Raw genomic sequence first — 14828 nt, forward strand, 5'->3', positions numbered from 1 at the left:
GGGCACTCACTATGGGGAATTGTAAGACTGCAGACAACTCCTGTGGTTGGGGAGAGTGTGCTCTAAGATGGAAAAATAAAGCATGAAGTTTATATAGAGGAGCAGAATACAGGCACTGCTGTAACACTAAACTTTATTGTACAATCCGAACAGCAATTAAAGACACCACAGGAAAACAGAGGGTGCTGAGAATAAATAAGGTCCTGACAGCCGTTTCACACATCTTGTGCGTCTGAGAAGGCTTCTAGTGTGTCTGAGAAGGCTTCTTGTGTGTCTGAGAAGGCTTCTTGTGCGTCTGAGAAGGCTTCTTGTGTGTCTGAGAAGGCTTCTTGTGCGTCTGAGAAGGCTTCTTGTGCTATGTCTTGTCCTTCTACAGAAGGGCCGATATCTGGGAGCTTATTACTGGGGACTCTCAGATTCCACATAAGTCCCCCCATGATTTTACCACATCCTCCTCCTCCTCCTGGGCACTGGAGGGGGTGATGTCTACCTTCCCCTTACAATCTGGATATGGTGTTTTGAAAAGTGGAGAGGGGACCTGGGGGCTGCTATTGCTCAAGCGGTGAAGTCCCACATTCATGCGCTCTAAATTACCTGAGTTATTTCAGCTTACACCTGAGATTAATGGTTAATAGGTCTTGTAAAGGGTTATGCTTTTTTTTTTTTTTTAAAATACCATTGGAGGTATGTTTTGATGGAGCAGAGTGGTCTGTACACGCAAATAGGCACCCGGTATAACAAGTCTGAACTCTTTAGTGACGTGCAGGGATAAATCATACACCACCATCAGGCACTGCAGCTTACTTAGAACAGACAGGAACCCAGAATGAATACAAGAAATCACAATACCATAAAGATAATCACTTCATTTTTCAGACAGTGACATTTTGTGGTTACTATACTATACTGCAGTTTAAAGTAATTCTGTTGATACTGCCAACATGTTTTGTAATTATTTTTACTGACAATCATGTCATCGAATATGTTTCTGAAACTTCCCTATATCTTTACAGTGACATTCATACATGTGAGTCCAAAAGTTAGAACTGTAAGGAGAGCTATAATGCTATTGCCACCACAACCCCTAATGTAACCCTCAATACTCCAACTATGACTCTCAACTTCTCGACTGTAACTCTTCACACCCTGAAAACCTCAATCACGACCCTAAATACCTTCTTCTTGTAACAAACTTATCTGGTGTTGTCTCTGGAGGCTGCTCTGACAATGTTGAGCAGCTGCAAGAAGCTTCCTCTTCCTCTTTGTTCAGACGCATCCCTGGCTCCCCTGTAGATGTGAGTCAACGTGTTGTTTCTGGCAGTCTCCCTAGGAGGACGCACGCAGCTCAGAGCTGCCTTTATAGGTTAAGGAGGCGTGTCTGATGTGTGTCAGCTGATTCCTGCAGTCAGCTGACACTTGCTGCAGGGATGTTGCTGATTGGTCCGATTTTCCTGGGGGCTTGGTCTGTGATCTATTCCTTGTATATAAGCCGAGGGCTTTCAATTACTCGCTGTCCGTTATAGCTATCAGTTCGATGAGCGCTGGACCTTGCCTTGCTATTGTGCCTAAGTCAGCTAGTTTTCAGAGCTATATATATATATGTAGACACTGCCGATATATATGTACTCTAGTTAGATCAGTCTTGTATATTGTATATTCTCCTGATTGTTTTCCTGTGTATGACCCGGCGTGCCCCTCACTTTGTTTAGTCTCATAGTTCCTGTACCGCAAACATCTGATACTGGGTCTTGACCTCTGCCTGTTTACGACTCTGTCTCTGCCTCATCCTTCCTGTACTGCAGACATCTGATACTCGATTTTGACCTCGGCCTGTTAACAACTCTGATTTTGTCTGACTCCTGGTACCTCTGTTTCTGATACGTGTATGACCTTTGGCTATCCCCGACTTCTCGATTTCTATATATCTGCTAGTATCTAGTGCCCAGGCATTACACTTCTCTTACAGGACTCCTCATAGGTTGGAAGTGGTATTTGGAACAGGAGATGATCAATGCTGGATGGGGTTTTGGGAACAAGAGCATGTTGCTGCACCTGCTAGGGTATTGCCCTAAACTTGAAAAGGTTTTGGGATGAGGTCCTTCGAATAAGTAGGAAAGTGTCAGGCCAGAAAATAGAAGATAGCCCATGGAGTGCTCTTTTACATTTGTTGAACCAAATATCATAAAAAGTGGGTAGTTTCCCACATGTTGAATGCTGCAAAGAGTTTTCTCCCCATCCACTGGAAATCTAACTATGTGCCCACGGTTAGGGATTGGTCTATGAAACTAAATGAGCTTCAACACATAGAGGAAACTGTGATTGAAAGTAGGGATAAATATAATAAGTACTATACTATATGGGTGATATGGATCGATTATAAAGAGTTATGTAACCTAAGAAAACCCCTAGGGGTTAAGATCAGGCTCTTTGTACCCCGTAGAGCCATATACTGATCGATGAATTCAAAACAGTCTGTGTGCATGTTGGATTAGTTTGGATCTGTAATATTAACAAGCTGACACATCATTGCATTCCAGCGGTTCTGGAGGTGTGTTTAGCTATCAGGGACAACAAAGAGATTAACAACAAACAAATCCAATACCACTGCACTTAGACAAAGTCCAGCCACTCCTTGAATGGACCAAAGTCTGCTGCTCTACTAGAACTTGTGGGATCCAAGTATATAGAAAGCAAACTGTAATGAGAGAACAAAAGCAGAGCGCTCCCTGGTGCATTAAACTTTTTGATTAAAACTTCCTGCATTAAAAGTTACATTTACATAAAAAGGAATAGGTGCAGAATCTCCTACTCCCACAGATGTATCCACCGCGCTGTCGTCCCCTGCACGATGGCCAGGAGAGTAGGTGTCCACTCTCACTGAAAGGAACCAATCTCTAGCGTGGGTATTAGCATGGGGTTAGTAGCATGGAGGATAGGCGGCCCCGCACTCATTTCCGCGTCTATTGCGTCATTACGCGTTTCGGTGTACTCCGCCTTCTTCAGATCTGAAGAAGGCGGAGCACACCTTTCGGTGAGAGTGGACACCTACACTACTGGCCATAGTGCAGGGGACGACAGCGCGGTGGATACATCTACGGGAGTAGGAGATTCTGCACTTTATTGTGCGGTGTGCTGGATATTATTCCTTTTTATGTAAGTGTAACTTTTAATGCGGGAAGTTTTAATTAAAAAGTTTAATGCACCAGAGAGCGCTATGCTTTTGTTCTCTCATTACAACAAAGAGATTATTTGCATATTCAGCAGTGATGCATTGTGGGCCACCTCAAAGCTCACTCCAACCTCAATAATCGCTATAAACTAAACAAGCCTTCGCCCACAGCTTCTCCAGAGAGCCTTGGCACTGTAGCAAGGGCTTATGGGAGCGCAGTCTGGGCATGTGGAGGAGGAGGTTACTAGCCACTGATTTCAGGGGCAGAAGGGAGGAGGGAGAAGGAAAGGGGACTAAATTTACACACAGGCAAGCAGATAGCATCTCCAGCCCTTAGCCTGTGACAATGTGACAAACAGAACATGGCTGCCCTCATTGTATCACAGGAATAAATAATCATAAACTGTTGAAGCTGTTTGCAGCTAGATTTGCTGTGTAAACTAAACTTTAGATAAGATATATAGACAAGTTACTTGTTATAGTTAGTTTTTCATCTCGGATCTGCTTTAAGGCCTCTAGTAGCTGCAGGAGGTATATGCCACGCTACCTGTAGTGTTTGGCCTCTAATGTTTATCACGTGACACAGGCCCCCTGGGAGAGAAGACAGGAAGGAAAGCCTGGTGATGGTGAGAAGACACGTTAGCAGAAGGGTGATTTGCCTACGCTGCGCAGCCTGGGGAGGGGGTGGGGGGGATGAGGACTGGGAATAGCATGCTCGGATTTTCAATAAATTTCATGCTGAAATCCATTGAAAATCTATGTGTAGTGTATAGAGGAATTCAGTCAGCTAGATCCATGTCTGATCAGATAAAAATATGAGAGGGCGATATCTGCTGGCTTAATCTACCAGTGTATGGCCAATAGATAGAGAGAAGAAAGGGTAACTCTGCCTCACTGATAATGTTGGTCACACAATCGCTTAAGGTGGCCATACATCAGGCGACTTGGTGGCTGATCGACCATCTCATTTGATTATTATAGTCTGAAGAAAAACCGTGCCGCCGAGTGCATGTCCAACCGACAGCGTGGACGATTTCAGGCCAAAATTGGTCAAAATAATCTGACTTGCTGCATGATGTAGGGTTGACTTGCTCGATGGTGTGCACCGCGGTAAAGGCGTGCGATATCGTCCCAAATGCCGAATGCGACGAGACCCCCGACACTATCCCCTCTAATGTGTAATGTGCCCCCCGGTGCCTGCCTAGTACACTATACATCAGTGTTTCTCAACATGTGGTTCGCGTACAAGACCACAGCAGGGGGTACGCAGCGCAAAATGGGGGAGCATGCCCACACATAGCGGCAGGGAGGGGGGACCACTCCCCCCCCTCACCTTGGGCTCCCCCGTCAGCGCTTCCCCCTCACACATTAAAAGCAGCAGCGGCGGTGGCGGCATGGTAAAAGGAACGCGGACTTACTTCCACGTTCCACGCCGGAGGTCCTTCCTTTTAGATAAGATATTTAGACAAGCTACTTGTTATACTTAGTTTTTCATCTCAGATCCGCTTTAAGTACATGTAATCTGATTTTAATACAGTGAGTGGAAAATATAGCTATTGAGTGGAGTCTGGAAACCATACAGTGGCGTAGCTAAGCAGCTGTGGGCCCCGATGCAAGTTTTACAATGGGGCCCCCCAAGCACTCTATACATAACAATTGATACTACACACCAAAACCTGCCAATGGCAACTACAGTGTCAGAGGTGCAAGAAGAGGATGGGGAACAGTTTGTTAGTGATTACCACTATTCAAAGTATCTATAGAAGTAATTATTATGAGCACAGGACCAATAGAGAGCTAATACTGTAGTTGAGGGAGGGCCCTTCGGGGCCCCTCTGACCCAAGGGCCCCGATGCGGTCGCAACCTCTGCAACCCCTATTGCTACGCCCCTGAAACCATATATAGCTAGTAGGTGGAGTCTAATACTATAATAAATCTGGTGGTTGAAGTTGGATTGTATAATAAGACAAGTGGGTAAAGTCAACTAACCCAGCATAGCTAGTGGGTGTAGTCTGCTAATAAAAAAAAGCGGGTAGGAGGGTGTGGTAATAATATACTGTAGGTAGTGGGCAGAGTTGGATGGTATGTCTTGTATTTCTGTGTGCAGATGGATGGCCACATGTACAGGACAGGAGCATCTTACCTCAGCCTCAGGGGATTGTGGGAAAGTTCTCTTTAGGTATTGGAAGCGACCATAGCGCAGCACGTTGTACCAGGTGACGATTTCCTGCAGCAGACAAGAGGCACATGATCAGGGTATAAATCCTAGGAGTGTATGTGGGAGGTCTGGGGTTACACCGCTGCCCGTGGATAGCTGATAAATGCTGACAGTTGCATCTTCTACAGGTGAGAAGGGGCTACCTATAATCCCCTGCTGTAGTTTCAGCACAACATTCTTAGGTAAGTCCCTGAAGGAGAACATTGTGTGTACTTACTGCTCCATCTTCATGGTAGACATAGATGCTGCGTGTTTGTCCACCCTGCGCACACGTGATCTCTAGGCCATGCGTTTGCTGAATCTTATCCACTTGGAACATGGCATTCAGCGTTTGGATTGGAATTCTTCCCCTGGCACCCGATCTCTGTGTAAAGAAACAATATCAGGAAGGATTTACAAAAATGGAGCTGTAACCCTAATGTGCAGCACTATAATCAGTGGACCGTAAAACTCAAACTAATTCCCAGTACAGGACTGTAATCAGATGATCCCAAAACCCAGAGTTCCTAGAAAGGACTGTAACCATAAAAATGCCAAAACCCAGACTTCCTAGGAAGGACTGTAACCAGAGGATCCCAAAACCTACACATCCTGGGAAGGTATGCAACCAGAAGATTCTAAAACCCTTGCCTCTTAAAGAGACACTGAAGCGAAAAAAAAATTATGATATTATGATTTGTATGTGTAGTACAGCTAAGAAATAAAACATTAAGATCAGATACATCAGTCTAATTGTTTCCAGTACAGGAAGAGTTGAGAAACTCCAGTTGTTATCTCTATGCAAAAAAGCCATTAATCTCTACGACTAAGTTAGTCGTGGAGAGGGCTGTTATCTGACTTTTATTATCTCAACTGTAAGTGAACTGTTTTCTTTTTATCTGCTAGAGGAGAAGTCATTACTTCACAGACTGCTCTGAAAGACTCATTTTGAAAGCTTAGTGTTGTGTAATCTGCACATATTAGAGAATGATGCAATGTTAGAAAAAACACTATATACCTGAAAATAAAAGTATGAGAATATTTTCTTTGCTGCTAATCTTCTAGTAATTATTCATAGTACACAACCAATTCATTATATGATATATTTTTTTCGCTTCAGTGTCTCTTTAAGGACTGCAACCAGAGGATCCTGAAACCTATACCTCCTAGGAAGAACTGTAACCCGAGGATCCCAAAACCCACATGTCCTAGTAAGGACTGTAACCAAAGGATCCCAAAACCCCATACTTCCTAGAAAGAACTAGAATCAGAGTACCCAAAATCCAACACCTCCGAGAAGGACTGGAACCAGGGGACTCCAAAACCCAACTTTCCTAGGAAGAACTGTAGCTAGTGGATCCCAAAACCCTACACTTCCTAGAAAGGACTGTAACCAGAGGATCCCAAATCCCACACTTCCTATGAAGGACTGTAACCAGAGGATCCCAAATCCCACACTTCCTATGAAGGACTGTAACCAGAGGATCCCCAAATCCCACACTTCCTAGAAAGGACTGTAACCAGAGGATCCCAAATCCCACACTTCCTATGAAGGACTGTAACCAGAGGATCCCCAAATCCCACACTTCCTAGAAAGGACTGTAACCAGAGGATCCCAAATCCCACACTTCCTATGAAGGACTGTAACCAGAGGATCCCAAATCCCACACTTCCTATGAAGGACTGTAACCAGAGGATCCCCAAATCCCACACTTCCTAGAAAGGACTGTAACCAGAGGATCCCCAAATCCCACACTTCCTAGAAAGGACTGTAACCAGAGGATCCCAAATCCCACACTTCCTAGAAAGGACTGTAACCAGAGGATCCCCAAATCCCACACTTCCTAGGAAGGACTGTAACCAGAGGATCCCCAAATCCCACACTTCCTAGGAAGGACTGGAACCAGAGGATCCCCAAATCCCACACTTCCTAGGAAGGACTGGAACCAGAGGATCCCAAAACCTACACTTCCTAGGAAGGACTGGAACCAGAGGATCCCAAAACCTACACTTCCTAGAAAGGACTGTAACCAGAGGATCCCAAATCCCACACTTCCTAGAAAGGACTGTAACCAGAGGATCCCAAATCCCACACTTCCTAGAAAGGACTGTAACCAGAGGATCCCAAAACCTACACTTCCTAGGAAGGACTGGAACCAGAGGATGGATGCCACAACCCACACCTACTAGGAAGGATTGGAATCAGAGGGTGGCTCCCAAAGCATTCTAATGGTGCTCATACATGGTTCAATTTTTTTTAATGCAATCTTACCATTTCTATGTAGTATAAGGATAAATTAAGTGAATTTACTAAAAGGATAATATAGGCAGTTCCCTTAAATTACATAGAAATGGTAAGATTGGATGAAAAAAAATTGTACCATGTATGTCCACCATAAGATGGACTGTAACCAGGGCCGGATTTGTACTCTTTACCGCCCAAGGCCACTGTCAGCAGTAGCACCCCTTCACTATAGGTAGCCACATGACCCTTCCCCCTGCTCCCAGTATAGGTAGCCCGTTGACTCTTCCCTCTAGTATAGGGAGACAGATAACCCTTCCCCTCCAGATTAGATAGCCTGATGACCCCCCCTTTCTCCAGTGTAGCCTGCTACCCAGCCGCCCTTGATCCTGTGGTGCCCTAGGCCACGGCCTATGTGGCCTTGGCTTAAATCCGGCCCTGACTGTAACCAAAGCATCCCTAAGCCAACATTTTCTAGGAAGTGGGATGTGTAAAGAGTCATTCAAAGATAAAACCACCAGGAGCCCAATATAGTTTAGTAGGTAGTAGAAAATAACCCAGTAAGAACAAATTTGTAGTATACGATACTCACAAACCCAGGTTACCAAAACCACCAAGTAATGACTACATTGTATACTGTTGATCTAGAACACAACATAGCAGCACACTATATGTTTGTAGATTGTGAGGAGACACCAACCTTGTCCCCGACATAATACTTGAGAACACCCTCATTCTCAGAGAACACAAAGAGCCTCCTCAGGAACTGAGCGTTGTCTCTTCCTTTCTTCCATAGGTAGCCTTCTTTATAATCTGAGGAATCAAAATGATGGTCAGTCTGGGGCCATCCTGTCATCCTTGAATGCAGATCACTCTACAGCAAAATTTCAGCTAAATAGTAAAAAATTGTCTAAAACTATAAACATGAGTCCATATATATGAATTTACAGTATATATATATATATATATATATATATATATATATATATATATATATATATGGAATGTCCAGGGCCGGCCCTAGACTTTTTTGCCGCCTGAGGCAAATTTAGGAAAAAGCTGCTGCCGCCGACGTCCCCCCCCCCCCCCGCCCGTCCGTGGGTGCGAGGGGGCCGGCTGCCGAGCCGGAGGGGTAGCAGGCAGGTCGGGGGTATTGGGCCTAGCGGTAAGGAAGGGGGTCGGACACCCCCCCTCCCTCGCTTGGGTCCCCCGATCTGCGCTCCCCTCCAGCCTGTAATTAGGAAGCAGCCGCTGCCCGATCGTAAGAGGCACAGGCGGGGAGGACTCACCTTATCCGCGTTCCATCGTGCACTCCACTGACGTCACTTCCTGCATCGCCGTCCACTTACAATACCCCCGACCTGCCCGCTACCCCTCCGGCTCGGCGGCCGGCCCCCCCGGACAGGTGCTGCCTCTAGAAGTTTGCCGCCTGAGGCAAATGTTTCACCCCGCCTCATGAGCGGGCCGGCCCTGGGAATGTCTCAAAATTCACCCTCAAACACAGCACACACACACACACACGCACGCACGCACGCACGCGCGCATCACACACACAGGAATTACAGCTATAGCGGTGCTCAGTGGGTAACGTCGGCGCCGTCAGAAGACAGAGCTGAAGTTGCTTTTAAAACACAAGAATTATATCATTCCCCACCATCCATGACGGCCTGGAGGGGGAATACTAATTAACGTGGCCGGAAACTTGTGCAGCAGCAGGATAAGCCATACAGGCTGTATCCTGCGTCCAAGTCTCCCGCGCCGATTTCAAATGTATGCCCTGTCTGCATAGAGCACACATACAGAGCAGCGTCATTGCAGCCATTCTCCCTAAAGCTATCATCAAGGTCAATCACCAATGATCATCATGGAGAATAGCAATTGGGTAAATACAGATGACGTTACACATATACAGTGATACACCAGGTGTTTACCTATGGCGTAGATGCTTTCCTTCCCTGCTGTGAACTCCTTCCGCTCATACTTGGCTCTGATCCACTGTTCTTTCAGCACCCTGATGAGACAAGTATTAAAGGTTTATTCCCATGCTAAGCGTACAACAGCATTACTGCACAAAAGCTGTTACAAAATCATCTCCAGTCATTTACCGGCTAAAGAAATGTCCCCCCAGCCAATTCACCTACCAGCAAAATGTTCTTAACAGGGCTGTGGAGTCGGAGTAATTTTGGGTACCTGAAAGCTGAGGAGGTAGTTTCATAAACTGAGGAATCGAAGCCGGACGATTTTTGTACCAACTCCAACTGGCCTCAATGCACTAAGCAGTTTAGACTAGTCTACTGATGATGGTTTTTAGTCTACTGATGGTTTGGTGTAAATCAGTTGCATCAAGAGGGATTTCACTAATCATTACCAAATGTTTTAGACCTGTTTTTGGACCTGGTCTAAAACATTTGGTAATTAGGTGGGTAAAGCAGGGAAATTATCAAAAGATGCAATTCACAAACGAGTAGCTCTGACTGACATCCTTCTCCATTGATGAGCTCTCAAGTAAACTTCTGCATAATTAATTTGAAAGGTTCCATCCTCACATCTAAAATACCTCACAGAATTACTTTACCTACAGAAATCAGCTGTTCTAATTTCCGTCAGAAAAAGTGGGCGTGGATTCTCATTGTTTGCCTTTGTGAATTGCATCTTTTGATCATTTCCCCTTCTTTACTGACTTAATTACCGAATGTTTTAGACCAGGTCTAAAACATTACACCAAACCATCAGTAGACTAAAAACCTTCAGTAGACTAGTCTAAACTGCTTAGTGAATTTAGGCCATTATGTTAGTGATAGTCCTGCTCATGTCTACTTCACAGAGTTCCCCTTGCTTGCTTCACTGCATACACATAGCTGCAGATCATCAGTGGCATGGTGGCTCATAGCGGTGAGAGAGCCAGTGCTAACCGCCCAGTCCTGTATACGGCTGCCGCTACTGGGCACCGCTCACTCTCTCATCAATGATGAGTCACACACACCGCTGATGATCTGCAGCTCAGTGTATGTCGAGCACTGAGCCGAAGCGCTGTGAAGGAGAGTGAGCAGGGTCAAATCACTGTGGTCATGTGGGCAGGCAAACGGGCCAGTGGCGGTACAGGGGCAACACACCAATAATTATGAAGCAGCTGATTTGCTGTCAGCTGCAAGGCTGTCCTAGCTCAAGCCCCACCCTAGACCACGGCCTATGTGGCCTGCCCACAAATCTGGCCATGACTCCATAGCCCTGGTAAGTATTAGACTAAGGAGGCGGAGTTGATGAGTCGGAGCAATATTGGGTACCTGGAGTTGGAATTTTCATAAACTGATGAGTCAAAGTTGACAGATTTTTGAACCCACTCCACAGCCCTGGTTCTTAAAGGAAACCTGTACTGAAAAAAAGTTCCCCTAGGGGGTACTCACCTCAGTAGGGGGAAGCCTCTGGACCCTATCGAGGCTTCCCCCATCCTCCTCTGTCCCACGGGGGTCTCGCTGCAGCCCATGGAACGCACAGCCGACAATTTGTCAGGCTGTGCAATATTTACCTTTTCTGGCTCCAGCGGGGGCGCTGTTGTGGCTCTTCCCACGGAGATAGGTGAAAATAGCCGATCTACGTCGGGTTCGCTCTACTGAGCAGGCACAGGAGACTTGCGCCTGCGCAGTAGAGCGGCCCGACGGAGATCGTCTATTTCCGCCTATCTCCATGCAGAGAGCGAATACTGTGCCTGTGCTGGAGCCAAGGAGGTAAATATTTACATCGCCGCCGCTCCGGGAGGATTTTCGCCACTGCCGTGGGACCGAGGAGGACAGGGGAAGCCTCAGTAGGATCCGGAGGCTTCCCCCACCCGTGGTGAGTACCCCCCAGGGGAGTGTTTTTCGTTACAGATTTTCTTTAAACCGTTCACCAACTATGAAAATGTTCCCCAGCCGTTCATGGACTAACAAAATGTCCAACAACCACTCGCCCTCTAAAAAAATGCCCTCTAGGCATTTATTGGCGATCAAAATGTCTTACAATCACTCACCTTCGAAGAAAATATCCCCAGGCTCTTACTAGCTAACAAAAAATGTCCTACAACCACTATTCTTCTAAGCAAATGCCCCACAGCTAAATAATTTCCTCTATAGCTGTAATATGCCAGTTGCAGACATGTGATATGTGGCATTCTATGTGCAATAGCGCTATTTTGTTGTCACTTAAATTACCATTTTATTTTTTGCTTCTTTACAGGCACTACAAACTCTATGCAATATATTCTTACAGGATTATGGGCCTGATGCATATACCGGCGGTAACATGTTTGTGCGCTACCTGCACACAGAAGTATTACTGCATGCAGAACAATTACTGCAACCATGGGAACGTGGGTCGCACTAACTGCGCAACGCGTGGTACCCTGCTGGCGTTAGTACCGGTAATATTGCCAGTACATGCATCGGGCCCTTAGTGAGATATCTTTCTCTGCATCTAGTTATTTCCTTAATGCGTTGGGACTTTCTTTTCCCCGTTTATTTCTTCCTTGTTCTGGGGCAGGGCCGGATTTACCATAAGGCACTATGGGCACGTGCCTACAGGCGCCAGATGATGGAAAGGCAGCTCATTCCTCTCCCCTAGCGCCTCCCTCCCTCTGCAGAGTCCGGACCAGAGTGTGAATGAGAGGTTACTCAGCCACCTCTCAGCATTCCACTGACTCGATCTCCCTTCAGTCTGGGGCACCTCTAGCTACCTAATACTTGGGGGCACCTCTAGCTACTTAATGCTAAGGGGCACCTGTAGCTGCCTATGACAGGCAACGGAAATAAGGGAGAAGTTACAGCTGGGCAAGTCAGCACACTTGTGGTGCGGTTCGGTGGGTGTTTGTAGGTTCATGGAGGGCGGAGTCTAGGATGCCAGGACATCTGTACCTATAGGCTCCACTGATGTACATCTGGCCCTGTCTGGAAGTGTTGCATTCAACACGCGCTGGAGCTGTATCCTTCTCTATTTTACCAGGCTGTGCAATACTTACCTTTTCTGGCTCCAGCGGGGGCGCTGTTGTGGCTCTTCTTCTCTATTTTCCCAGGTCCTATTTTTTCCACACCTGGGCTTTTCCTTCTTTCATACACGTTTTTGTCAGGTATTTCTAATCCATTATTTATCTCATTGCAGCACATTCAATTGGTCAAAGCTTGATAAAGGATGTGTGAAGTGTGAACCAGGACTAGTGTCGTCACTTGTTCCCCTTTTCCTTCATTGGATTTGTGTATTTATTACAGCCAGCTGTATCTATTACGTTTTGGGAGCTAAAACACTTTGGTGTATGTGAAGAACAGAAAAACTTCTTGATTACAAAACAGACAATTCATTTTTTTGGGGTATTATTATTATTATTTATATAGCGCCGACCAGGGGCATAGCAATAGCCCTATAGCAGCTGCTACAGGGCCCTGGAGAAAAAATGGCACAGAGGGTACCTAATTTTTTCACCATTTACTTTCTTTTGTTCCTCCACCCACTGACTAAAGGTTCGTATACACGTCCGATAAAGATCGTTCGTTACGAACGATTCGTGACGTTTACACGATATTCAAATTAGACGGAAAAGATCGTTCGTAATGAACGATTGTGTACACACGTGAACGATATAAGTATAAAGTACTGAGCGACGAACCATTAAAAAATGCGTGCGCAAACGGAAGTGACGTTATGACAGGCAATAAGAACATGCGTTATCGAACGATCTTTGTACACACTGCAACGATTGAACGATTATCTTTCGAAAAAATCCGCCGGGTTGGATCGGTCGGATTGAACGATAACGGTCGTTATCGTCCCAAAAAACGATCGTTGGAAAATTTGGAGCGCACGATTATCGGTCCAATTGTCGTTATCGTTCGTTTTTGAACGATCGTTATCGTACGTGTGTACTCAGCTTAAGTCTCAGTGCCCATGGACTATGTGCAGTGTTACTTGTATGAGAATGTAAATTGTCCAATTAACTTATATCCATACGGTAGGGGCAGGTGGCATTGCTTAAAGAGAATCTTTATTGTTAAAATCACACAAAAGTAAACATACCAGTGCGTTAGGGGACATCTCCTATTCCCCTCTGTCACAATTTCGCCGCTCCCCGCCGCATTAAAAGTAGTCAAAAACAGTTTTAAAAAGTTTGTTTATAAACAAAATGGCCACCAAAACAGGAAGTAGGTTGATGTCCACACATAGAAAATACATCCATACACAATCAGGCTGTATACACCCTTCCTTTTGAATCTCAAGAGATCATTTGTGTGTTTCTTTCCCCCTGCAGCTCACTGAAGAGTTACAAGCTGATTGTTTACTCTTGTAGACAGCTCTGCCCGGTTGTCTGTAATTCTGCAGTATGTGACTTATCAGTATGTGAACAGAGGATTTATCCAGCTTGTAAAAGATAAGAGAGCAGAGAAAAGCTGGCTAATGTAAATAACACACACACACACAGGGGAGTGTGCATAGAGGGGGCATGCATAGCAGATCACACTGAAGAGTTGGCAGCCTTCCAGACACAGGACGACAAGTCAGACAGGGGAAAGATAAGCTGATTTATTATAGAGATGGTGATAGTAGAAAGTGTTGCAGTAAGCCAGAGCACATTAGAATAGGTTTAGGAACCTGTAGGATGGTAGAAAACACAATGACATTTTTGTTACAGAGTCCATTTAAGAGTGCCTCCATCAGAGGGCTAGCAGTTCACCTATTACCAACAATCCCCAGCCATTCACCTGCTAGATATTTGTTGTGCTTCTTGTAAATATCGGGTTGTTTTACGATATAGCATTTTAAAGGACAACTGAAATAAAAGGTATATGGAGGCCATATTTATTTCCTTTTAAACAATACCAGTTGCCGGTCAGCACTGCTGATCTGTTTAGCTGCAGTAGTGTCTCAATCACACCAGAAACAAGCATGTAGCTAATCTTGTCAGATCTGACAATAATGTCAGAAACACCTGATCAGCATATGCTTATTCAGGGTCTATGGCTGAAAGTATTAGAGGCAGAAGATCAGCAGGATAGCCAGGCAACTGGTATTGCTTAAAGAGACTCAGAGATGAAATTATCTCAAGCTCTGATACTTACCCGGGGCTTCCTGCCGCCCCATAAACGTGTCTAAGTCCCACGCCGTCCTCCTGCGGTCTGACGTTCAGCCACGGTGAGCTCTGTTACCAGCCTCAGTGACTTCAGTCCAGGTCTACTGCGCATGCGCGGGGGGTCTGCGC

The 14828-nt window shown here is 45.6% G+C and overlaps 1 protein-coding gene across 3 annotated transcripts in view; it reads right to left on the bottom strand.

Moving 5' to 3' along the window:
* Nucleotides 1-14828, bottom strand: part of ADAP2 (ArfGAP with dual PH domains 2) — a 74015-nt gene that overhangs the window by 19075 nt on the left and 40112 nt on the right. For all 3 annotated transcript variants that reach the window (XM_068264544.1, XM_068264545.1, XM_068264546.1), the window contains exons 5-8: nt 9541-9620; nt 8310-8422; nt 5606-5752; nt 5314-5397 (exon numbers count right to left, since the gene is read on the bottom strand). In XM_068264544.1, the coding sequence (XP_068120645.1) occupies nt 5314-5397; nt 5606-5752; nt 8310-8422; nt 9541-9620 (424 nt within the window). The remainder of the gene's footprint in view (nt 1-5313; nt 5398-5605; nt 5753-8309; nt 8423-9540; nt 9621-14828) is intronic.

The sequence above is a fragment of the Hyperolius riggenbachi genome, chromosome 12, assembly GCF_040937935.1.
Source record: "Hyperolius riggenbachi isolate aHypRig1 chromosome 12, aHypRig1.pri, whole genome shotgun sequence".
In the NCBI taxonomy this organism is placed as follows: Eukaryota; Metazoa; Chordata; class Amphibia; order Anura; family Hyperoliidae; genus Hyperolius; species Hyperolius riggenbachi.